This window comes from Carcharhinus amblyrhynchos, chromosome 17 (genome assembly GCF_965287045.1).
Source record: "Carcharhinus amblyrhynchos chromosome 17, sCarAmb.v2.hapA, whole genome shotgun sequence".
In the NCBI taxonomy this organism is placed as follows: domain Eukaryota; kingdom Metazoa; phylum Chordata; class Chondrichthyes; order Carcharhiniformes; family Carcharhinidae; genus Carcharhinus; species Carcharhinus amblyrhynchos.
In genome coordinates, this window is record NC_137340.1 from 13,623,200 (window position 1) to 13,649,816 (window position 26,617).

The window sequence follows — 26,617 nt, forward strand, 5'->3', positions numbered from 1 at the left end:
TAAATGTTGGGAGGATCTTTCCACTCATAAAATATTGCAGGATCAGGGAGCGTAGTTGCGGAATAAGTTGTATTCATTTCAGACACACTTGAGGGAAAATTTCATCTCTCTGAGTGATGTATCTTTGGGAATTCTTTATCCAGAAAACAGCGGAAGCTGAATCCTTGTTTCCTTGAATAAAGCCAGGGAGAGGATTGGCCCACTTAAGGACAAGGGAGGGAATCTACGCGTGGAGCCAGAGGAAATGGGCAAGATATTAAATGAGTTCTTTGTGTCAGTATTCACCAAAGAGAAGGACTTGATGGATGATGAGTCTGGGAAAGGATGTGTAGATAGTGTGAGTCACATTGAGATCAAAAAGGTGGTGGTATTGGGGTTCTTGAGAAACATCAAGGTAGACAAGTCCCCAGGGATATAACCAGAATACTGAGAGAGGCAAAGGATGAAATTGCTGGGGCTTTGGGAGAAATCTTTGTAACCTCACTGGCTACAGGCGAGATCATGATGTGGAGATGCTGTCGTTGGACTGGGGTAAACACAGTAAGAAGTCTCACAACACCAGGTTAAAGTCCAACAGGTTTATTTGATAGCAAAAGCCACTAGATTTTGGAGTGCTGCCCCTGACGAACACTGCCCCTGCCCCTCATCTGACGAAGGGGCAGCACTCTGAAAGCTAGTGGCTTTTGCTATCAAATAAACTTGTTGGACTTCAACTGGTGTTGTGAGACTTCTTATAAGGACGTCCCAGAGGACTGGAGAATAGTCAATGTTGTTCCTTTGTTTAAGAAGGGTAGCAAGAATAATCCAGGTAATTAGAGGCCGGTGAGCCTTACATCAGTGGTAGGGAAATTATTGGAGAGGATTTTTGAAACAGGATTTATTCCCACTTGGAAATAAATGGAGGTATTTGTGAGAGGCAACATGGTTTTGTGAAGGGGAGGTCTCACAAACTTGAATTGAGTTTTTCAAGGAAGTGACGAAAGTGATTGATGAGGGTAGGGCAGTGGATGTTGTCTACATGGCCTTCAATAAGGCCTTTGACATGGTCCCTCGTGGCAGACTGGTGCAGAAGGTGAAGTCGTACGGGATCAGAGGCGAGCTGGCAAGACGGATATAAAACTGGCTCGGTTAAAGAAGACAGAGGGTAGCACTGGCAGGGTGTGTTTCTGAATGGAGAGCTGTGGCAAGTGGTGTTCCTCAGGGATTGGCGCTGAGACCTTTGCTGTTTGTAATGTATAGAAATGATTTGGAGGAAAATGTAACTGAACTGATTAATAAGTTTGCGGATGACACAAAGGTTGGTGGATTTGCAGATAGAGATGAGAACTATCAGAGGAAACTGCAGGATATAGATCAGTTGGAGACTTAGGCGGAGAGATGGCAGATAGAGTTTAATCCAGACAATTGTGAGGTGACATTTTGAAAGGTTTAATACAGACAGGAAAAATACAGTAAATGGCAGAACCATTCAGAGTGTTGATAGGCAAAGGGATCTGGTGTACAGGTACACAGGTCACCGAAAGTGACAATGCAGGTGGAGAAGGTAGTCAAGAAGGCATATGGCATACTTGCCTTCATCAGTCGAGGTACTGAGTTTAAAAATTGGCAAGTTATGTTGCAGCTTTATAGAACGTTAGTGAGGTCGCACTTGGAATACAGTGTTCAATTCCGGTCACCACACTACCAGAAGAATGTGGAGAGGGTACAGAAAAGACTTACTAGGATGTTGCCTGGTATGGAGGGCATTAGCTATAAGGAGATGTTGGAGAAACTTGGTTTGTTTTCAATGGAGTGATGGAGGTTGAGGGGCGACCTAATGGAAGTCTACAAGATTATGAGAGGCATGGACAGAGTGGATAGACAGAAGCTTTTTCCCCAGGGTGGAAAAGCCAATTACGAGGGAGCACAGGTTTAAGATGCAAGGGGCAAGGTTTAAAGGAGATGTACGAGGCAGATCTTTTACACAGAGAGTGGTGGGTGCCTAGAACTCATTGCCAGGGGAGATGGTGAAGCAAGCGTCGTGACAAGTACATGAATAGGATGGGAATAGAGGGATATGGTCCCTGGAGGGCAGGGGGTTTTAGTCAAGTCAGGCAGCATGGTCGATGCAGGCTTGGAGAGCCAAAGGGTCCGTTCCTGTGCTGTAATTTTCTTTGTTCTTTATTTTCAAGGCTGAGATTGATAGGTTTTTAATCAGTAGGGGAATTAAAGGTTATGGAGATAAGACAGGAGAAATAACTTAGTGAGTGTTCAATCAGCCATGATCTTATTAAATGGTAGAGCAGATTTGAAGGCTTAATGGGCTACTCCTGTGCCTCTTACTTATGGTCTTGGTTAAGAAGGGGAAAATGGAGTACACGAGAAAGCTTTTGGGAAACATATGACTGGAAAAGATTCTACGGGTGTGTGAAGAGAAAAAGATTGGTGAAGGTCCTTTACAGTCAAAAACAAGATTTATAGTGGGGAAAAAAGAAATGGCTGACCAACTAAATATGTATTTGATCTGTCTTCACAAAGGAGGGCACAAATAACATGGCAGCAATGCTTGGGGGACAAAAGTGAGTCAAACAGTCCAAACCACTATGCAATTCTGTATTAATTCATCTCTGAAAATCTTATCATCACAATGTTCTGCTAGCCTGAATGAATCCATGCATTCACTCTACTTTCCTCTTTTTAGATTTTGCATGATCAAAGTTTAATATTTTTCCGTACTTAAGTATGAAACATATGACTGGGGGAATCCATCATGTGAGCCTGAAATCCCATCAACTCTCTTTCTCACCATTATACCATCTGCAATAATTCTTATTGCGTAGTGTAAAGTACTGACCTGACACATTTGTTCCTTCTTGTGCCAACCTGAAGCTGTTCTGTGTCTGTACCTCTCAGTGGCTGTACCACTTTCAAGGCTGTTGAGAGCCTTTAGCACTTCAGAACAATTCTGGCAGTGGTAATGTAGACTCTATGCTCATCCTAAACTTTGGATCTGTTGCTGCTTTAATAGTTTGGTTTGTAGATTATTATCTGTGCATGCTTCTATCCAGGCTATATCTCAAGTGCACACCACAATGCTCTGAATTCTCAGATGAGCCTTCAATCAATTTTCTTCTCATCTTTTCTCCAAGGATCGATAGATCAGTCACGTCTGCAGACTTTATTTGGTGTTTTTCTTCGTATTTTACTTATTGCCCGCTGCCACCATGACTTGTATTGTGTTCAGTGACTAGAGGGGGATTTTTAGGATTTGCCTGTTCCCCTGAGAAAGCTCCTTAACACCAGGTGGTAAAAACATGTTTATTTATTTACACGTTTCTGCACTGCTTAATAACTCCACATGAGCTTGTTCTTCTGTTTCCCTCAAGATCAGAGTTACCCAATTATGTGACACTTTTAAAGTTTCACATTCATTTATTAGCATCACAATTCAGCTTACGTTAACACTGCAATGAAGTTAATGCGAAAATCCCCTAGTCGTCACACGCTGGTGTCTGTTCAAGTACGTTGCGGGAGAATTTATACACCTAACCAGCATTTCGGATTGTGGGAAGAAACCGTGCACCCAGAGGAAACCCATGCAGACATGAGGAGAATGTGCAAACTCACACAGACAGCAATTACATCAGAATCAGGTGTTTCTGATAACCCTTCACTTTACAGGTTTGGCAAAGAGTGGGGGTTTGAAGTCCGTGAGATTAATGACATATCAGGAAGTCATTGCCAAATAACTCTGGAGCTATTGATGAGAAAGCTAATCGCTGAGTCACAACAGAGAACGTGCAATGCGATTTATAAACTTTCCAAGTATACCGAGTATGAGTGAGGAGAGAATGGGGCAGACCATGTCAACTCTGAGAGACATCAGGCACAATCTTACAGACCAACCACACCATAGCCTTGCAGCCACGAGGTCAGAGAATTTGGCACCCAGCCAAATCTCCATTCACTGCAGTGGGATGGGAAAATCCCACCAACGTGAACGGTGAAAATATTCCAGCCATGATGTCACTGGGCATTGCAGACGCTGTTGTTCTGATCCACATCAAAGTGCTCTCCATTGAAGCAAATACAATGTGTGTGTTCAAAAGGCAATGGCCATCAGGTAAGTCACTCCAGCACAGTTGTTCATCTCCTTTTGGCACCTTTGGCTCTGTTCAGGAAAAGTATCGAACCATTGACTCATACAGCAGAAGAAAGGAACCGAATGTGCAGCAATTCAGCACCCATTCCAGCCACACAGAGAATGATCAGAATAGGGATAATTGACAATGGTTCTTTTCACAACACATTGTATCATAGATCGCCCAAGTGCAACCATGTGGATACCAAAAATGGTATTGACAAAGTGGGAGACAAAATCCTACTGCCAATCAAAAGGCAGAAGTATAAATCATTGATTGCTGGTCATAGGTGCCAGGTCCACACAGGATAGCCAGATTCGAGTCCAACAATAGGATTCTTATTGAAGATACAGGGAACCCGACAGGGATACGCATCAAGGTGTCTGTCCCCACCAGCCTGACAATGCTTTAATGCAGCGTAACAACTGTCTCATGCAGGTCATGATGTGGAGATGCCATCGTTGGACTGGGGTAAACACAATAAGACATCTCACAACACCAGATTAAAGTCCAACAGGTAATCAAGCCTTAAAGGTACATGCAATGTGGGTGGAGAGAGCGTTAAGCACAGGTTAAAGAGATGTGTACTGTCCCCAGACGGGACAGTTAGTGAGATTCATGCAGGACAAGCGTGGCTTTGATTGCAGACACGGACATTCCAGGAGTTAAGATCGGTTCAATTATATCAGCTGTACATCAGTATATAAAAATCACTTGCGTCATGCAATAAAAAAAACGAGGCAGGTGACTATGGAAGAGGCAGGGTTGTAAACAAAATAAACATTGAGCTGTAAACATTTATCTATCACTATTACCTGGCTGATGTTTGGAATTGTTAGATCTGTATCAAACAAGTTTAGCATCAGACTTGAATGAATACAAACAATGGTGTATATTTTCATTCCTTTTGTGGTTAACAATTTGTCCTTGACTTTCATTTCATCGGTTTAGTTTCGATTCCCAATCCGAAAATGATCACGTACAGTTTATGACACAAATAAATAATACACCCAACACTCAATCTCGGACAATTCACCATTACGAGTTGTAACTGGAACAGGAATTCGACCCATTCCCCATCTGATCAACATTATGAGGTAAAGATCGTCGGAATTGTTTTAGTACTGACACCGATGTGTAGACAACTGAACACGGAGCTTGTTTTGAGGAAGAAACTTGCATAGTTTTCAAAGCAGTTAAAATGCAAAGAACTGGAATTATTTATCCACAGTGAGAGGGTGTGTCGCTAATCGAGATTGTGATTGTAAGAAAACATTCTGCAATATGTAGATCTTTTTAAAATGTATATTGGTTAATAACTAAAATTGAATATATTTCTAATCAGACGTCATTAAACATCCAAATTTAAGTTTTGCAATCACATCCAGTAAGTGTCCTCAAGGTATAGGTAGACTTTCCCAGGCTGTTTTTGTTCTTTGTTCCTTGACTTTCAAGAAGGAAGGTTCTGTTTCCAAGTAATTTAGGGTGGTTTACAAAGTAATGATTCTCAGCACTTACATATATGTACAACACAAACTGAAGCAATCCGAATCCAAAATCAAAGCGAGAGAGTACAGCCTGAACTGGAATGGAAAGGGGGGAACGGAGTTTGGAATGTAACAGCAGAGTTGCAGCTAAAAGTGGGTAAGAGAAGGAAAGGTACTTGCTTAAATGGAGACTGAGGGGGTGAGTTTGATCTCGAACTCTCCCTCTGTGGGAATGACTGCACGCGTTCAAAGTCCAGAGAGCGCGATTTGCGCCAGTGAGTTTCCAAGTTCCTATCTTCCCGACCCCTCACTCTGGAGTGGCGTGAAGCGTGTCGCAAGACTGTGGAAAGCTCATTTTAATACATTAGCGTGTCATTAGTGAGCACCCTCTCCGGGACTTCCCCCTCACTAGATAGTCAGCGGGCACTCGCACAATATCATGGGGGTTTCTACCAGTCGTAAAGGTAAATATAGCCCCCAGGGGAGAGTGATATCGAACATAGAACAGTACAGGCCCTTCAGCCCTCAATGTTGTGTCACTGTGTCTGAACCCAAGATCAAGTTATCCCACTCCCCATCATTCTGGTTTGCTCCACGTGCCTATCCAATAACCCCTTGAAAGTTCCTAAAGTGTCCGACTCCACTATCAGTCAGTGGAGGCAGTGCATTCCATACCCCAACCACTCTCTGAGTAAAGAATCCATCTCAGACATCCCTCCTATATCTCCCACCATGTACCTTATAGTTATGCCCCCTAGTAACAGCTACATCCACCCGAGGAAGTAGTCTCTGAACATCCACTCTTATCTATCCCCTTCATCACCTTATAACCTCAATTAAGTCACCTCTCATCCTCCTCCGCTCTAATGAGAAAATCCCCAGCTCCCTCAACCTTTCCTCATAAGACCTACCCTCCAAACCAGGCAGCATCCTGGTAAATCTCCTCTGCACTCTCTCCAATGCTTCCACATCCTCCTGATAGTGATATGGTCTGACAATGTCCCCAGCACTGCCCCTTGGCACAGTTTGGCGGGTGATGGTGCCGATGAGGGGGTGAGAAGGGGACAATGTTTGGGAACAGGGTTAGAGAAATGCTGACCCTGATCAGGGGAAGCAAGAGGGGCCCCGACAACCCCTTGGTGGGAGGGTTTTGCTGGCATGTTGAGACCCTGCCCCCTATCTGAAGACGTGAACCTCGCCCTCTTAATTTTTTTTGGCATTGTCTCATAAGCTTGGACAGAAAACGGGGCGGATTCTCTGGAGAGAAACAGGCTGGTTTTCTCACCAGAAATAATACTCTGCTATTTTATGGTAAGATTTTTCTCTGAGTGTGAGGGAGATGAAAGCTCACATTAACTGGGGATAAAGACCGGTGCAGTAGTTTGAACTGAAAGCAAAAAGCCACCATGAACGGGGTGAGGGGGTCAGAATGACAGCGAGGATTGAGGGGGAGAGGGGAGAAGAGCAGCAACGTGAAGAAGAGGCAGCTGGAGTCGGGAATGAGCTGGGATGTCCAGGCAATGGAGTGGGATTTGAACAGGAAGAAAGCAAGAAAGAAGTTGTATTGATGCAACATCTTCCCACAGGAATGTCCCAAAGTGTTTCACAATCGGTGAATTATTTTAAAATGCAGTTTGTGGGGGAAGGCACAATTGCCTCTCCCTCCCCTATTCTCTCCCCCAGCTACTTACCCCCACTCCAATCAACCAGTCTAAAATGACAGCCCACCGTCTCCATAGCTTGTGGTGCTTTTACTCGATCCTGCTGCATTCAGCAACTCTTTCCTCTTTCTCTTATTCAAGATTACTTTCCACTTTATTCCATTAACCCAGAGATCATAAAATCTTAGGCTCCCTACAGTGCAGAAGGAGGCCATTTGGCCCAATGAGTCTACACCGGCCACAATCGCACCGTCCCTGTTCCTGCAACCCCACATCTTTACCCTGCTAATCCCCCTGACAATAGGAGCAATTTAGCATGGCCAGTCAACCTAACCCGCACATCTTTGGACCGTGGAAGGAAACCAGAGCACCTGGAGAAAACCCACGCAGACACTGGGAGAACGTGCAAACTCCACACAGGCAGTGGAGAAATGCTGTACAACACATTTGCGCCTTTTAAATGTGGCCATCAGTAGTGACCTCTGATCCCCACCCTCTCCCATCCCCCCTCCCTTCTACGGTACTGTAAGTTAAGGTAAGGTAACAACTTTGGGATTTAGATCCAGCGACAATGGAACAACAACAGTTACAAATTGATTTGTGACTTGGTGGGCATCTTCTGGGTCTTGGTTGTTCCCATGGACTGTTGCCTTACTCCATTTAGGTGGTAGAGGTCACAGAGCTGGAAGGAGCCTTGGTGAGTGCAGTGCATCTTGTCGATATTACACACTGCTGCCGCTCTGTGTGCTGGGGCTTTGGGGGAACTGAATGTTTCTCATTTTGAATGGGGTTCGGGATGTGGGTTGCAGGTTCGGGTGTTGCAATCAAACGGGCATAGTTTTGATCTTCCAGAGTATTGTTGGAGCTACATTGATCCAAGTGAGTTGGGGGGAGTATCCCGTCATAATCCCGACCAGCGTCTTGTAAATGGACAGGCTTTAGGGAATCACAGAATTCCGATCCTCTCACTTGCTTTTGTAATCAAAATGACCTGGACTTTAGCGGCACTGTATTGGTCTCCTCCACACCTCCCTCCCTCCCCCACCCTACACCCCCCCACCCCAGGCACCCCTTCTCCCCTTTGTAGAAAAAGTTGTTTGGAGAAGTTTTTAAAAGGCTATTACACTGGATGTTGCCTCAACAATGTGAAAACTGGACGTCCGACCTTTGAAGAGTTGCCAGCTCATTTGTCTTCCAGAATGGAGCGAGTCCAGGATATTTTACTAGGGAGTGAACAGGTATGCTGGGGAGGGGTGGGAGGCAATCAGCTTTTGGGAGTTAGTCAGAGAATTGTTAGCTTCTTGCGGGCATGCCCCTGAGGCATTTAGGGCACCCTCCAGCATCCCACCCCTGACAGGAGGTGCTCAACCCTCTTCCTGTTTTTTTTACCCATAGCTGCTAATAAAGCAGGCTTCCCACTTTCATCTCCATTCTAATGCTCAGTGCAGTCTGGCAGTGGAGGCAAAGTAAGTCCCATTAATGGTCACTTAGGGTCCTCAAAAGGCCTTTAGGCAGGTGGCCTAGTGGGGGCCTTACCACCCATTTGTATTATGGAGAACAGTTTGGGGTGGGCAAAGTGGTGCTGGGCTAGCCAGCCTCCTGTCATATGTGCAATACCCACAAAAGCATGTCTGGTGGGCTATGGGTGCATCAAATTGCCCCAGTATTTATTTGGCTGGTGCAGTTAGCTTTCCGGTCAATGCAATCTGATGATTAGAGTCCGTTGGAGATGGTCATTGCTTGGCACCCGTGTGGCATGAATATTATTTGCCACCTGTCAGCCCAAACCCAAATGTTAGCTGGTTCATGGACACAGATTGTTTCACAAACTGAGGAGTTGGAAATATAACCAAGCACTGTGCAATAATCAGCAAAAATCCCACGTGTGACTTTTGTGATGGAAGGAAGGTGATTGATGAAACAGATGAATGTGTTTTGGGGCCCAGGACGCCACCATGAGGAGATGACACAACTCAAACTGAGAATTCTCACTGGGGAGAGCGACCTTGATCAAAATTCAACTCTTCAGAGCGCATGGATAGAAATTCCGACTGAAAGCCCACGTGTTCTGAAGCAGATTTGTTGAACAAATAACGAGCAACACCTATCAAAAAATTGTGTTGGCGTTCAACAGTGTAAATTGCAATCTAAATAACGAGTTAGAAATTTTTAACTTTTCAATTTTCCACAAATTGAATATTTTGTTTCAATAAAAATGATTTTTTAAAAAAGATGCATCAGTATCGATTAAACTAATGATTAATATTCATCATAAGGAAATATTGGATTTCTTACCCTTTATACCAGAAGTAGTGTCATTCCAGAAAAGTTAGTAAGGGATCATTCAATCTCAGCAAATCTACCAGTGAAATGTTCACAAATTCCAATCTGGAATAAAAATCAATGAAGTTCTACTGATATTCCTTCCCAGATCATGGCATGGTGGCACAGTGGCTAGCACTGCTGCCTCACAGTATCAGGGACCCAGGTTCGATTCCCAGCTTGGGTCACTGAGTTTGCACATTCTCCCCATGTCTGCTTGGGTTTCCTCCGGGCACTCCGGCTTCCTCCTACAGTCCAAAGATGTGCAGGTTAGGTGGATTGGCCGTGTTAAATTGACCCTGAGTGTCAGTGGGACTAGCTAGGGGAAATGTATGGGGATAGGGCCGGGGTGGGATTGTGGTCAGTGCAGACTCGATGGACTGAATGGCCTCCCTCTGCTCTGTAGATCAATTTATTGTGAATTATGCTGAAATTATTTTTAATCCCCATTTGTCATATAAGCTAAATTAATGTCATGAAATGTACCAAGTTACATCTCATTTAAACAGACCCTGCCGTTTGCCAAATCGCATATTATTCAGAAGGCAAAGGCAATAGAGCTCAGGGTTACAGTACACAGTGAATAAAGGCTGGCAAGAAAATATCTGATTTGTGTATCAAGTGGCCCAAGTTTTCTGCGAACATTTAAGATTACCCACCCAAGGTAACAATGGGTCACTGTCTGTGTGGAGTTTGCACGTTCTCCTCGTGTCTGCGTGGGTTTCCTCCGGGTACTCCGGTTTCCTCCTACAGTCCAAAGATGTGCGGGTTAGGTTGATTGGCCATGCTAAGAAATTGCCCCTTAGTGTCCAGGGATGCATAGGTTAGAGGGATTAGTGGGTATAATATGCAGGGATAGGGGGTAGAGCCTGGGTGGGATTGTGTTCGGTGCAGACTCGGTGGGCCGAAGGGCCTCCTTCTGCACTGTAGGGTTCTATGGTTCTATGGATAGAGAAAAAATAGTGATAATAAAGCATCTTGGCCTGAATCTCTCCCCTGTCTGAGAGCAACCATTCTCCACCACCCAACACAAAAACCCAACCGCCCCCTCACCCTTAACTGCAAAACAGGCTTCCTGGTCTTTAGCCATCAACAAGCAGCTCCCTATCTGACTGGGGTTGAAAGGATTTGTGTTTTAGAATTAGCATTCACAATGTAGTGAGCGTGCTCCTATTGCAGAGTAGGATGCAAGAATAGCAGGGAGATGCACTGGGCAAATGCAACAGGCATTGTTGTTCATATCATTGTGAGTGGAAGGGATTGTGGAGCAACTGAGCAGTGACTAACAGGCCAGGATCTAATACAACAGCCACCATCAATGGATCATGAGTAAGCAAAAGTTGGTTTTTTCTCCCCTTACAGTAACAGGCAGGAGGATTTGGTGAAAGTGAAGCTCGATTGGCTTCAATGTCACTTCACGTGGGCGCCACAGAAAGAAAACATTGACTTGGACGATATGAAGCAAAGATTAGAAGATTCAATACAGCTCGATGTGAAATATCAAGCCACATCTTATAACCAACTCGCTTTTGTAAACTGTCTGCAAGGAAACTGTGAGGAGGCGATTCAAAACTTACAGGAAGCTGAAAAGATTCTGAGGGAGAATCATGAAGATGAATTTGAAAAAAGAATCATTGTCACCTATGGAAACCGTGCCTGGGTCAATTATCACATGGGACAACTGACAGAGGCTCAGTCCTACCTCGACAAACTGGAGAGGATCTGTCAACAATTCCCTGATGCCTCTCGGTATACAGCAATGATACCTGAGGTGTACGGGGAGAAGGGTTGGGCTCTGCTGAGCTCTACTGCTCGATATTATGAAGACGCAATGGAGTGTTTTATAAAGGCTCTGAAGGAAGATCCAGATAACACAGAATACATTGTTGGATACGCGACTGTTCTGTTTCGTCTGGAATGGTTTTCTGGTACCCCAGAGAGACGTGGGCCCAGTGAAGCAATGAAGCAGTTGAGACGTGTGCTGGAGCTTGATCCAGATCACACTGTAGCCATGGTGCTGCTGGCTCTAAAACTACAACAGTTCAATCAGAAGGAAGAAGCACTGAAATTCATTGAAGAAGCATTGCAGAAATCCCCTGACCTTCCATATGTGCTTCGTTATGCAGCAAAGTTCTACAGAACAAAAGGAGATGTGGAAAAAGCTGTGGAACTGTTGAAGAAAGGATTAGAAATTACCCCAAACTCTACTTTCTTACACCATCAAATAGGTGCGTGTTACAGAACCAAATTGTATAAACTGATGAATTCTTCAGGCAGCAAAGGAACTCGCAATGCTGCTCCTCAACAAAGAGCTGAGCTGATCGAACTATGCAAGTTTCATTTTCAAAAAGCTTTTGAAAAGCGACCATTAACATCTATTAAGGCACACCTGGATTTTGCAGGAATCTGCTCATTAAATAAAGAATATCACAAAGCAAAGGAGATCTACAACCATCTCCTGACACTGGAGGGTATACGTCCAGAGAGTAAACAGGCAATATGTTTACAGGCTGGGTTATTTGAACTCAATCACATGAAATCAGAATCGAACGCCATCGCCCATTTTCTGGAAGGAATGAAAGTCAATTATGACTCAATAGAACAGAAAAGGTGTTGAGAAAACTTGGAGATGACAGCAGCAAGACGCCTTCGCTGGAATCCGAGAGACAGCAAGGCCCTTGGTGTCCATGGGTTCCTGCACCAGCTGGATGGGGAGAGACGTGAAGCTATTAAATGCTTTGAAAAGGCTTTGGAGTTTGATCCTGACAATGAAACATATCTAAGTGCTCTTTGTGAATTACGCCTCTCCATCGAGGCTGAAAATCACTCTCCCAGTGAAAGCCAAACATATTTTTAGAAAATGTATTAATGTTTCTGATACTGGAGCTCAGTCTGTGTATGTTAATGAAGATCCCGCCCACTTCGGGTGGGCACTTTAACCCAGTTATTACCAAGTGGGTAGCTTTAAAATCACCTCCATCAAATTCTAATGTAACCTAGATAACTGGGAGATAGATATAAACTGATGGCCAAATATAGATTAAAGTATGTCCTGTCTGGATCTTCATTTGTTTTTGTGATTTTAAATTAAAAAAATTCTAGCTGGAATTACTGTAAGCTTCAGTGAACTCTGTGTGATTTATACTCTGCTGATGGTAATGTCGGTGTAATAACAATATCCAATCCTGCCTGTAGTGCGTATAATAAAACCACTCTGCCACCCTACTGCATGTGATCAGTGGGGGAAAAAGGGGGTGGGGGGGGCACAGAGGGTTGCAATTGGTCTGGCTAGCAGGGTGGAGGGGAGTGGGTGAATAAGGAGGACAGTTATGTTGTGGGGATGGGGCGATATCTGTGGGGGCCATTCCTTCTGCTTTTTGCTCCCAGGTCGCTTTCTCCGCTTTTTGCAGCCTGGAAGCGATGTGACAGGGGCGAGTTTTTCATATTTGTTTTCACCGCACATGCGCAGTTCAAGGCCCCAATCGGAGCAGCTGCATTTCAGTCGTGATAAGCCCAGCCCAAGGCACGATTCCGATTCATGATTTCTTTTCAGGCTAAGTGTGTAAGGGGGCGACCCGGGAACAGGTTTCCAAGTCGGATCTGAATTGCACCTAGGTTCAGCACTTAGAATCAAATGGTAAAATTTAAGCCCTGTGGCTCAGATTTTGTTTGTATTGATTTGTGTAATTAAGAAGCATTCACAAGATGCAAAATATTATCATGATAAAATCTGCAAGATAATTTCTGATGGTTAGTAATGTAGTCAAAGGAAGAGAGGATTGGGAGCTGCTGGTCATCGCAGAATTATCTGGGTGGGTGGCCAGCTCTGGTTATCCTCCCTATAGGTGCCCAAGGGCTCCTGGCTGACTTCTTGAGTAGGGCGGCTGGAATGAGACCTCTGACATTGGTGGCACCCACCAGAGACAATGACTATCGTGACTACATCAATGGCAGCAATGCAGGGCCAATGGTCCTGGACAAAGGTCTCCACTGCTACCAATGTTAACCTCTGTGCGTTGGCATGCTGGCGCCATCACCTCAGACTGAAGGTAGATGATTCCTCTATGGTGAGTTACAATCTGAGGAGTGCAGCTGATATCCCTTGCTGGTACTCTTCTGACTGGCGCTGAAGCTCCACCATCCGATTTTCGGGCCAATGATTTCCATTGGCTGGTGTTCAGATCCAGCAGATACCTGGCCTCCAGCAGTCCACCACGTGTTGACAGCCTAGGATGTCCCCGTGGCCCCCTGCTGTGGATCAGGCAGTGTGTGGTGGTCACCAGGCTGTGACCCTAAGGTTACTCGGGAATTTTGTCCCACTGGGATGTCGCGTTTCTGCGCTGGTGAAGGATCTGGGTGAGCGCTGTGACAGGTCATCAATGTGGCTCCCCTCAGATTCCTCATCCTCAGGACTGAGGTTTGGTGGCCTGGCAACATGTTTGCCAACATGCACGTATACTCCTTCAACATATCTGTATAAAACTCTGACTGCACGGGATGAAACAGATCTGAATGGGTTACAGCTCAGGACACTAAGTGCTCTGGAGATAGGATTGCACAGAGAATAGTGGAGGCTGAGGCTAAACTATAACTCGGGACTGGTAGCGGCTCACTGGTGCGCCAGGTTCATCTTTTGACGTAATGCCATCCAACCTCACAAGCACCACACACAGTTAACATCGTGTTGAGCAAGATCTGATTCATGGTGTTGGCACCTTCCTTGGCATGGTATGGTTAGACCTGGTGGCACTGCCAGCGCCCCTCCTTCACCTACCTAGCCACAGCACACTCCTTGCCCTGATGGCTTGCAATTACTGGCACCATCACCCATTCTGACAGGATACAGCTCATATTGTTGAGGGTGTGTGATCAGGGGCGTTACCACGTGTGGATAAAAAGGTGTCAGAGGACCAGCAGGCACCTGCTGTCGCTCATTGCCAATCCCAATCTGAAAGATTCGCTGATTGCCATGGGACACTGTAGCTCGCACTCAGGAGTATTGCTCCTGAATGAAACAATTTGCATTGGAATTATTTCCTTCACAAATTCCATCTTTTATTCCTCTCAAATTTGTTCAAACCAAAAGAAAATTCCATCTGATTTTTCAGTACAAGAGCACCCTCTGCTGGAGAAACAAATGGGCTAGAAACATCCAAGTTAATTTTAAAATCTCAAAGGATCGTGGGGTATGGGTGGGGGAGGTGGGTGTTCCATTATCAATCGGGAGTCATAGAATCCCTACAGTGCAGAGGAGGCCATTCAGCCCATCGAGTCCACACCGACTCTCTGACAGAGTATCTTACCCAGGCCCTCTCTCCCCCCATGCTGTAACCCCACACATTTCCCATGGCTAATCCATGTAACCCACACATTTTAGGACTATGGAAGGAAAACGGAGCACCCAGAGGAAACCCACGCAGACACGGGGAGGATGTACAAACTCACACTCCCTGCTGTGTTGCTGGTCAATTCAGTCAGAAACTGAAATAGGGAGATGCAGAGGACAAATATTTAATACTGCCAGTGCTGACAGTTTAACGTAGGGAATGAGCATCCATAACCTTGATGCAAGATTCACAGAAATCCTGGAAAAACACTAGAACAAATGAATGAGCATATCTCCATGGAATGTGATCCCGCAAAACATCGCGGGTCCTATTCTGCTGTCCAGAACATGCACAAAATCAGCAGTTACTCCTTCCGTAGCTTTGAGTTGCTCCCTCAGCCACACCACGCTGCATTGTGGCTGGATTACCTCCTTTTCCTGCATAATAATGGAGTATCTCACCACTCTAACAGGAATCATAGAATCCTACAGTGCAGAAAGAAGCCATTCGAGCCTACACTGACCACAATCCCACCCAGGCCCTATCCCCATAACCCCATGCCTTTATCCTAGCTAGTCCCCCTGACACTAAGGGCCAATTTAGCATGGTCAATCCACCTAACCCGCACATCTTTGGACTGTGGGAGGAAACCCATGCAGAGGAATACACAAACTCCACACAAACAGTGACCCAAGCTGGGAATCGAAGCAGGGTCCCTGGCGCTGTAAAACAGCAGTGCCGATCACCGTGCCATCATGCCATCCGAACAATGTGAGTCTGAAAAAAAAATTTCGTACCAAGTGGTGAAAGAGCACAGGTTTCAGCTAATAAAAGGCAAACTTTGGAAATGAATTAATCTTTGAAAAGAGAATTTATTCCTTCATAACAGCAGATATATAAGGCAAAGACAAGGTTTCAAAGCAATTATTCTCCAGATGAAAAACCATTTTTTTTTAATAGAAATATCTTAGAACTATATAAAATGCTTGGATATTTTTTGGTTAAAATATAATAAATTTTAAAAGCAATTTCTAGTGTGTACCCTTTGTGTAAGTAATGTATAAATTAGCATTAAATCCTCTTCCAGTCATATTTTGTCTCACTGTAATAACTAAGTCCTCATGGGAGCATTTGTATCAATTTGATATGAAGGATGTCATGCATGACATGATGTTGTGTGTGATATGAATGATACTTGTGTGATATGACTGATCGTTAATTGAGATATAGCTCTATCATTCACTTCATCAAGGCAGATTCACACCCCAAAATCATTTTAAACAATTTCAAACTCTAAAAGGTTATCTCCATTTCATAGAAGCAGCACAGTACACATTCTAGACAACAGGGCCCTGGATTAGATGTGGCTGAAGCTCCGAACAGATGCAGTTGCTATTTAAAGGGCCAGTGGTTCTTCAGTTTCCACGCAAAAAAGGACTGGGCAGAGGATACAGCCCATCGCCAGGTTTTGTTTTGGAGCGGCAGCACAGGGGGAGAAAAAAAAAGGAGAATTCTCCTCAATAGCGTCAGTAAAGAAAAGTCCAGAACACAGAGGAACTAGCTGTCAGAGGTAATGCATCCTCCAGTGTCCAGGCCGCGCAGGGAGGATGAGGTTATAAAGGTTTCAGTGTGTTCACCAAGGTAAAGCAAGCCAGCACTGTGCTATGTCACAGTTATAGATCACTAACTCCTCTCACCTGGTTACAACCTGCCTGAAAGTTGTGCTCAACCGTTTTCTCGACCTTTCCTGCTGGCACAGACACTTTGCACCAGAGAACATTTCAGTGCTGTTATTTCAAACTGTAAAGAAAGCTTCCTACACCACTAATAAGCATGAACAAGGCTGGTCTACGTATTGAGTGACCAATTATCAGTTTTTCGCTCCTTACATTTGTAACATTATTTTTGTACTTGCAGTGCAAAACATTGCACATTTCACCAGAATTCCCCTTGTTATAGAGCCCTGAGCTGTATGAAGAGCCATAATATAGCAGAGAATATACAGGGAGTGGAGCATGGTGATGTTAGCAATCTCCTCATAGCACAGAGACAGAACTATTCTCTTGTGTTTTTTCTCCCACCACTCATTCTCATCCGTATAATGAAGCGAACCGCTGTTGCTAATGTAAGCTATATTCATTATTTGAGAGGTTCCTACACAGCCATGTTTCTAACATATCTTCTTGCCCGTAAGGTGAATTGGGGACCGTAATCCAATCTTTCCACAGCACTCACTCCATCCATGACAAGTTCATCCAGCCTGGAAAGTGAGGATTTATCAGTTTGAGGTAGGTACTAATGACAGGCAAGGGCACGAGAGAGGAGCGAGAATCTGCAGAATACCATCAGATCCAACCTATCTTTGCTGCAGGGGGCCTCATAGGCCCAGCACTGAAAACCAATGTGGTATCTGAACACTTTCTCCAGTTAGAGGGAAAGTCAAGTGCCCTGGAGGATTGGATGCTAACTCTTTAGAAATCATAGAAACCCTACAGTGCAGGGAGAGGCCATTCGGCCCATCAAGTCTGCACTGGCCACAATCCCACCCAAGCCCACCCCCAGATCCCTACATATTTATCCGCTAATTCCTGTAACCTACACATCTCAGGACACTAAGGGGCAATTTCTTAGCATAGCCAATCAACCTAACCCGCACATCTTTGGACTGTGGGAGGAAACCGGAGTACCCGGAGGAAGCCCACGCAGACACGAGGAGAATGTGCAAACTCCACACAGACAGTGACTCAAGCTGAGAATTGAACTCCGGTCCCTGGAGCTGTGAAGCCACAATACTAACCACTGTGCTACTGTGCCGTACTGCAGAACAAATCCACTTCTCACATCACATTATTTAGGGCCATCCAACAGATCTGCAGTCCTCCAGCAGGCAAAATGAGGCAACTTTGGGACTATCTAAAGCCCTTCGAATTATTGATCATGAATTCTCCCATTGTTGCCTTGCCTGGGACTTTACCTTCATAGGAGCCTTGGCTTCTAACAGACCCAATTTCAGCACCCTGAAGGAACCATTTTGCATTTGCACAACTGAATTACAGCAGATCAGTTCAATAACATGTGACACAAATTACTGGTCACCTCCCAGCATTCCATATACAAATTACCAAGATTCCACCGGTCTCACATTGAGAGAGCTGCAGCCCTGGAAAGTTATAAAACATATGAGCAGAAGTAGGCCATTTGGCCCGTCAAGTCTACTCCGCCATTCAATGAGATCATGACTGGTCTGATGTTGTCCTTGGTTCAAAGAAAAGATCCAGTAAGGCCACGTTATTGAACACTATGCACCTTGATCTTAAATAAAACATTCCTTGCACTTTCACAATCATTTTCAGTCAAAATGTCAAGCTTTGTGTCCAGCTGAAGTCCACATGCACATTGAGATGAATGAACCAATGCAGGCTAGTTACATTGCTAATAATGACCATCAGGCCGAATATATTCCACAGAATACACAATTTAACTTTCAATAAAACAGTGAGTGAATTCTTCAACTTCACACACTGCAGAAAATAAACCTTACTGTTTGGTAGGATTAGGGTCACAAGGTCTGATTGCATAGAAACTGCAACATTCTCATATGTATAGTATTCTATTCTATAAATTACCAGAACAAAACAAAATTGTCACCATTCAATGATGTTCAATGAAACCAGTTTTGAAACACAAGACATTTTACAGGACATAATTATTTGGAACACAGCATCAAACATTACATTAAAACAATAGCAAAGGTGCACCTTCTGACAGGAAGTGTCATTCACCATGTTCTCTTCCATCTCCTCTAAATACTAGCTTACCTTCAGACTTGCTGTTTTGCACTGTAGCAAGCTGCATGTGCACTCAGGGTTACAGGCCCAATTTCCTGTTGACAGGAAGTTGGTCTTGTGGCAGGCATGTGACTCACACCATGTGCTATAGTTTACCACACTCAGTGCTGCAGGCAGTGGCTATGCTCTCAGCCAGCAGGGCGGCAGAGTCACGGGAGTGTCACCCACTACTCTGAGAGAGCTGCTGGCTGTATGAGGGCCCCACCACCAGGTCGGGGTCTTGTAATCCTTACCTTCTCATTCAGAGCTTTTAAGCACTGTTCTTTTTGTCTTCTGTTAATCCTGAATTTGAAGAGCGTCCTTCCCCAGTGGGAATGCTGAAAACAAAGTGTGTTTTTGTCACCGACATTAAGGCATGGGACCAAGAGCAGACACAGCCCTTCCTGGCTGTTCCATCACTCACTACGATCGAGGCTCATCTTTAACCCAAACTCCTCTTTCTGCCCGCCACCCATTTTCCTCACTTCTCTGAGAGACCAAACATCTCTCCATCACCATAATAAATCCACACGCTTCTGAGGTAGAGAATTCTAAAAGGCTAAAACAGTTGCCGGACTTCACCACTCGCCCAACCGGTCCCCGCCACCTCCCCCCCCCCCCCCCCAAAAAACAATGAAGTGGCGAGAATCCCAGAGCGACCCGCGCCTCTCCATCAGGCGCGCTCCAGACCACAATCATCCCACACTCATTCACTTTTTCGGACAGGGGTCAGTTGCATGCCAGTAGTGGGGGGCAGGGTGGGGGGATGGGGCTAAACACACCACTGCACAGCACTCGAGCCCCATTTCATAAGGGGGCCCCAATCTCACAGTGTATTGGGAGAGCCCCCCTTCCCCCACTGACATTGGGACCCTTATGGGCATAGCATATTCCCTCAATCTCCTCTCTGAAATGGGTCACCAACATCAGGGCAGTGGTGCCCTCCCAATGGATCTCCTGCATGACCCCTGACATGCCCCCACCCCCATCAGGCCCCCAACATACCGCCCAATCAAGATCCCCTTAATGATCCATTCCTGCATGACCTACCCTGCATAGCACCCCCCATCATAATCCCCCCACATAACCCCCCATCATAATCCCCCCTGCATAGCCCCCCATCATAGTCTCCCCCTCATAGCCCCTCATTACAGAGTTCCCTGCAGAGCCCCCCATCATAGCACCCACTCCCCCGCATAGCCCCCATCATAGTCTCCCACTCGTACCCTCCCCCTTATCTCCCCCCTTGCATAGCTGCCCCATCATAGTCCCCCCCGCATAAACCCCCATTACAGTCCCCCCTGCAGAGCACCACACCGCGCCCCCCCCCCCCCACCCCCTCATCATAGACTCCACTGTCATAACCTCCCTCCTATTGATAACCTCCACTTAGGCTTCAACACACTCAGGCCCCACACTCTTGATACTGTCCTGGCACATTGGTAGTTCCCACTGGAACTGCCAGGGTGTCCAGTGGGCACTACCCAATGGGCATTGCCCCAATGGATATTACCAGACCATGCCCCTGACCACCTGAATGCTTCAGTGGCCTCCGAGCATCCTAACTCTCCTAGCGGAGACCAGTACTTTGTGACATCCTGTCAGAGAGGTGAAAACATTCCGGAAGGGGGGAAGGATCATGTGCAAAACTCGTTAATGAGATTGAGATCCAATCAGTCTCATGCTAATCGGCCTTGTGCCCTTTCTGGGCACAACCTGGTATGCGTCAGGAGAAAGGGGCCTGGACGATTGCAAACTGTTTGCGCTGGGCATGGAGCCAATTTTTAGGTCCGCACACAGCAAGGTCAAAACTTCACTCTATGAGTCCCCGTGCCTACACTTATTTACCAATCAACTGACAGCTCCCCTCCAGAGTGATTCTTTCCTTGACAACTTGTTAACCAAGAGAGATTCATGAAGAATAATGATACAGTCGCAGGGAAGTATACACAAAACAAACCTTATGGTAGTAACATTCAGACAGCAATCAGTTAATCAGTAGATAGTACACCAGCTCCAGGCTGCAAGATCTGTCAACTGAATTACGTTACATTACTTCCCTGTCATAACGGGAAATAAAGAAATGGTCAAGGAATTAAATTCAAACTTTGATTCAGCTTCCACAAAAGAAGATATGAATAATGTACCAGAAGTTCTGAGAGAAACAAGTTTTAGTGAGGAGCTGAAGGAAATCAACTTTAGTAGAGAAGTGGTTTTGGGGAAATTAATGGGATTGAAGGTGGATAAATCTCCAGGTCCTGATAATCTTCATCCCACAGTATTTAAGGAAGTGGCCCTGGAAATAGTAGATCCATTTTCCAAAATTCTTTAGACTCTGGACTGGTTCCTACAGATTGGAGGGTGGCTAATGTAAGCCAGCTATTCAGAAAGGGAGGTAGAGTGAAAACAGGGAACTATAAAGTAGCGAGCCTAATGTAGGTACTAGGGAAATTGCTCAAGTCCATTATCAAGGATCTCATAACTCAGCATTTGGAAAGCAGTGGTATAATCAGACAAAGTCAGCATGGATTTACAAAAGGGAAATCATTTTTGACAAATCTATTAGAATTCTTTGAGGATGTAACAAGTGGAGTTGACCAAGGAGAACCAGTGAATGTTGTTTATTTAGACTTTCAGAAGGCTTTTGACAAGGACCAAATAACAGACTACAATGTAAAATGGGATTGCAGGTAATGTCTTGAGATGGATAGAAAGCTAGTTAGCAGATAAGAAGCAAAGAATTGGCATAAATAGGTCTTTTTCTGATTAGCAGTCAGTGACTAGTGAGATTTCGCAGGGATCTGTGCTAGGACCCCAACTGTTCACATTATATATTAATGATTTGGAAGAGAGAACTTTGTATTATCTCCAAATTTGCAGATGATACAAAGTTGGGTGGGAGGGTGAGCTATGAGGAGGATGCAGAGGTGCTTCAGAGTGATTTGGACAGGCTGAGTGTGTGGGCATGTGCATAGCAGATGCAGTATAATTTATATAAATGTGAGGTTATCCAGTTTGGTAGCAATAATGGGAAGACAGATTATTACTTGAATGAGTGTAAATTGAGAGAGGTGGATACTCAGCGTGACCTTGGAGTCCTCGAGCATCAGTCGCTGAAGGTTAGCGCACAGGTACAGCAGGCAGTAAAGAAGGCAAATAGTAAATTGGCCTTCATTGTGACAGGATTTGAGTAGAGGGTTAGAGATGTTTTGCTGCAACTGTGTAAGGCATTGGTGAGGGCAGGCCTGGAGTAATGTATGCAAGTTTGGTATTCTTATCCACGGAAGGATGTTCTTGTTACACAGGGAGTACAGCAAAGGTTTACCAGGCTGATTCCTGGGATGGCAGGTCTGTCAGATAAGGAGGGGCGAAGTTGGTTAGAACTGTATGCACAGGAGTTTAGAAGAATGAGTGGGGATCTCATAGAAACTAATACAATTCCAACAGGGTTAGACAGGGTAGATTCAGAAAGAATGTCGCCAATGGTGGGAGAGTCTAGAACTAGAGGTCATACATTGAGAAAGGGGGCAAACCTTTTCGAACTATGGTGAGAAGAAATTTCTTCATCAGAGGGTGGTCAATGTCTAAGAGTTCACTACCACAGAAAGTAGTTGGGTCCAAAAATGTTGTCTGATTTCAAGAAGGAATTAGATATAGCTGTTGGGGCTAAAGGGATCAAGGGATACGGGGGCGGGGGAGGTGGATCAGGATATTGAATTTGATGATCAGCAATGATGAAAATGAGTGGCGGAGCAGGTTCGAAGGGCTGAATGGCCTACTCCTGCTTCTAGCGTCTATGTTTCTATGAAAGGCAAAACGTTAAATTAGAACAGTAAATATTTAGTGGGCCTGCCAAAATCCATGCCCAGTACAAGCAGCGAACGATTAACGTTACCACCCGAATCGCTAACCTGCTTGTACTGGGCACGGATTTGGAATAATCCTGAAGTGAGAGAGTAGCTAAAGCAGGAAATTCCTCTCCCAGCCAACACCATCAAAGCAGATCAATGAAAGATTGGAAATCAGGAAGCCAAACAAGAAACTCTGGCTGTACACTGAGTATTCAGTCCTTGCAGGGAGTGCAGATGGGAGAGAAGCATTTGAGGCATGAATGCTTTAGTCTTCTGAAGAGTGGACACCTCAGATGTCACACTCTGTCCTTCCTTGAATACAGGTGATAAGTAAATCTGTGTGTATTTCAATCACCGTCATGTTTTATTCCATCAGCTGATAATTTTCTGCAGTACTGCCATAACATTCAGCTGCCCATTGTTTAGAAACAATGCCTTAGGTACCCCACGTGGTGCCCATGGCATGCACACTTATTTCCAATGAAGGTCATTGGGGTATTGCTCCTAATGAGATCAAAATGTGCACGGTAGGAAGATTGTGACGCCAATCCACTTCAACATGACCAAACAGCAGTGACTCAGGAAGCCTGGGGTGGCAGCACAGCGGCCTGGGAGACATTAACGGAGACAACGTAGCAGATTCCCGCTGGGCGCCTTGGCCTCCGCGCAGCTCCAGCCGGAGATTCCAGATTTCCGGCATCACCAGCTCCGCACTAGAAATTGGTGCGGTGCTGAATGGATTATTTAAATGCCTATTGGCATATCATTAGCGGGCCTGGCACTGGGGTCTCCGGGCCCATCAGTATCTCCCCCTTGCCAAGGAGGGGGCTTTATAACAGCTCCCCACTCGCAGTGGCCAGAACCCACTGAAGGGAGGCCATCAATAACCCGGCATCGGGCAGTGCCAAGGGGATGGGGTGGGGGGGCAGTCGGGTCTGCTGAGAGGGAGGGGGAATCGGGGCTGCTGGTGTGAGGTGAGGGCGGGGGGGGTGGTAAGATCGTGACTGCTGGGATTGGGTGGGGGGGAGGGGGCGGTGGTGGGGGGGGGGGTGCAGATTCAGGGTGGCTTGGGTTGGAGGGGGGGGTGGTGGGTTTGAGACAAGCCAGGGGTGGAGTGAGGGGGGGGGGTGTTGAGGTTGGCCCGGACATGTTTGGGGATGTGGGGGGAGGAGGAGGGGTGGGCAGCGATCGAGTGGTGGGGCTGGCCAGCAATGAAGCCAGCCAGTGATTGGGAGGCCGACAGTGCGGGGCTACTGGGCATGGAGAGGGAGAAAGGGAGTGGAATTTATTGAATAAGTCTGTATGTTACTGGGTGAAATGGCCTCTTTCTGTGCTCTATCATTCCAGCATTCTGATGCCTTATTTCCTCCGTCGTTACGAACGACCACACATGAGGTGAAAGTCAAGGTTCAAAATTACTCCGAGAAATTCCAGAAAGGCAGTACTTGGATCTGTTCTAATAAATCTTACTCCTGCCCTAACAGGAATAACTTGCAACCATCTTAACAGAAAAGGATCAAGCTCTTCCTTTTCATGCTTGAATGATTCCACCCTAAGCCTCAGGGGTCCATCTGTAATACATTTCTTTTAACATTATATGTAATGACTTAAAGTTCCTGCCAAAAGTAAATCAGAACAGGCAATTTAAAAGCAAATACACATTGATTCATAGCAAGTCAATCCACAGAAAGTTTTAGCGTTGGAACAGGAATAGATAGGTATTCAGCCCCTCCATCTTATCTGTCCATCCGGTCAAATCCTGACTGATTATAGAATCATAGAATCCCTACAGTGCAGAAGGAGGCCATTTGGCCCATTGAGCCTACATCAACAACAATCCCACTCACACCCTCTCCCACATATTTACCCTGCTAATCCCTCTGAAATGAAGGGGCAATTTAGCATGGCCAATCCATCTAACCCATCTTTGGAGTGAGAGAGGAAACGGGAGAACCCGGAGGAAACCCATGCAGTCACGGGGAGAACGTGCAAATATCAAACAGACAGTGGCCCAAGGCTGGAATTGAACTCGGTTCCCTGGGGCTGTGAGGACAGTGCCAACCATGCCTTAAATCTATATAAACATATCCCTTGATAAACAAATCTAACAAAAATCTATCGATCACAGTCGTAAAAATTTCCATTGACCCAACATCAATGTGAGGTATGAGAATTGAAACTGATATTGGACAGATATATGATCACTTATAAATCAAATACATTTAGAGGAGTTACATGTCCACACATAGGCTCTTTTTAATTGAAAAAATAGGTGTTATCAAAGGCGCAGTTGGTGGTGCAATCGGCAAGTCAATGGGAACTTGTCAAATGTCTGTAGGAGATCAAAAAGATCTTTTTAAAAACAGTTATATATACATTTATCAAAATACTTTGGCCTTGAAAGAATTGACAAAACATTTACCAATAGCTGCTCAAGTATAAAGATTGCCTATTTTATAACGTTTCCATGTTTTGAGGGCTTTTCTATGTGCCAGAGATTTTGTGCTTGTATATTCTTAACATAATTGTTCTTTTTATATCAGATCAAGTGTTGCAGTGTGAAATGTTGCAGTGCTAGGCTCTGTCTCTGTGATGGCTGTTTGAAGGTCAACTGAATTTCTGCACTTCCTTATCAAGTTGGCAGAAATGACCAACATGGAACTGACTATCATGGACAACCCACTGACGAGGAACGCTGCCGTATAACTTGCTGTTGTATCAACCAACCAACCTGCAGAGGAAAAGAGGATTCCTGAGTTAAAACCAGTGCTTAGCTACAGGCACCTTATCACAATCATTTCAAAATGCATTCACCACTCCCACAGCCACTGTCACACCCTGTTGGCGTGACGTATGTAACATGTGCAGGCACCAACAGTAATGCTGACCATATAACTGGTGCAAGCTTAGGTGGGAACTAAATCAGACATGCAAATCAGTTTGGATAGCAGTTCTGGCAGCAAGAACCTACCAAAGTGTAACACAATCCTCCTACTATTAAAACCATCAAGTTCACGAGCGAATCAGCTGTCAAATTCCCAGCTAGTTGTTGCTTTTGGGAGACTGTGGTCAAAATGCACTGGAAGTGTACTCACTCTCCCTCTCTCTTTTTGGAACAGTCGCTGTTGCAAAAGAGAGTTCTTCGCCCAATCATACACTACTAGTGGTCGTGATGAATAGTTTGGCTGAAGCTTGTTGGGTGAAGGGTTCCTCCGGGACATGACATGTTTCCATGTTGGAAGCATGGGGAATGACTGGAACACGCATCAAAGTTTTGGGCAGAGAATAGCAAATATATTAATTGTAATATAATCTTTTTTTTATTAAGTCATGGGACATGAGCATTGCTGACTGCCCGGATCTATTGCCTATCCTTAGTTGCCCAAGTTGAGAGTCAACCACATTGATGTGGCACTGGAGTCACATGTAGGCCAGGCCAGGTAAGGATGGAAGATTTTCTTCCCAAAAGGATATTAATGAGCCAGATGGGTTTTTCTGACAATTGATTTGATTTGATATATTATTGTTACATGTATTAGCATACAGTCAAAAGTATTGTTTCTTGCAAGCTATATATACAAAGCATACATTTCATGGAGAAGGAAATGAGAGAGTGCAGAATATAGTGTTACAGTCATAGCTAGGGTGTAGGAAAAGATCAACTTAATGTGAGGAAGGTTCATTCAAATATCTAATGGCAGCAAGGAAGAAGCTGTTCTTGAGTTGGTTGGTATGTGACCTCAGACTTTTGTATTGTTTTCCACTGGAAAAAGGTGGAAGAGAGTATGTCCAGAGTGCGTGGGGTCCTTGATTATGCTGGCTGCTTTGCCGAGGCAGCAGGAAGTGTGGACAGAGTCAATGGATGGGAGGCTGTTTTGCATGATGAATTGGGCTACATTCACGACCTTTTGTAATTCCAGATAGTTTATATGACTTTAAAAAAATTGAGGTTTGGCAGCACAGGAAGAGGCCATTTGGCTTCTTATGTCTTTGTCACTCGTTGCCCATAACTGATTGGCCT

General features: G+C 45.1%; 2 protein-coding genes across 5 annotated transcripts in view; one reads left to right on the forward strand and one right to left on the reverse strand.

Moving 5' to 3' along the window:
- The first annotated feature begins 5,169 nt into the window (after nucleotides 1-5,169).
- Nucleotides 5,170-12,671, forward strand: LOC145354186 (antiviral innate immune response effector IFIT1-like). Its single transcript, XM_080205260.1, has 2 exons — nucleotides 5,170-5,218; nucleotides 10,954-12,671. The coding sequence occupies exons 1-2, from the start codon at nucleotides 5,214-5,216 to the stop codon at nucleotides 12,206-12,208; spliced, it is 1,260 nt and encodes a 419-aa protein (XP_080061386.1). The 5' UTR covers nucleotides 5,170-5,213; the 3' UTR covers nucleotides 12,209-12,671.
- Nucleotides 12,672-23,781: 11,110 nt separating this feature from the next.
- LOC145354336 (monocarboxylate transporter 12-like) overlaps nucleotides 23,782-26,617 on the reverse strand; it is a 53,248-nt gene continuing 50,412 nt past the window's right edge. For all 4 annotated transcript variants that reach the window (XM_080205508.1, XM_080205509.1, XM_080205511.1 and 1 more), the window contains exon 7: nucleotides 23,782-25,327. In XM_080205508.1, coding sequence (XP_080061634.1) covers nucleotides 25,131-25,327 — 197 coding nt within the window. In that variant the 3' untranslated portion in view covers nucleotides 23,782-25,130. The remainder of the gene's footprint in view (nucleotides 25,328-26,617) is intronic.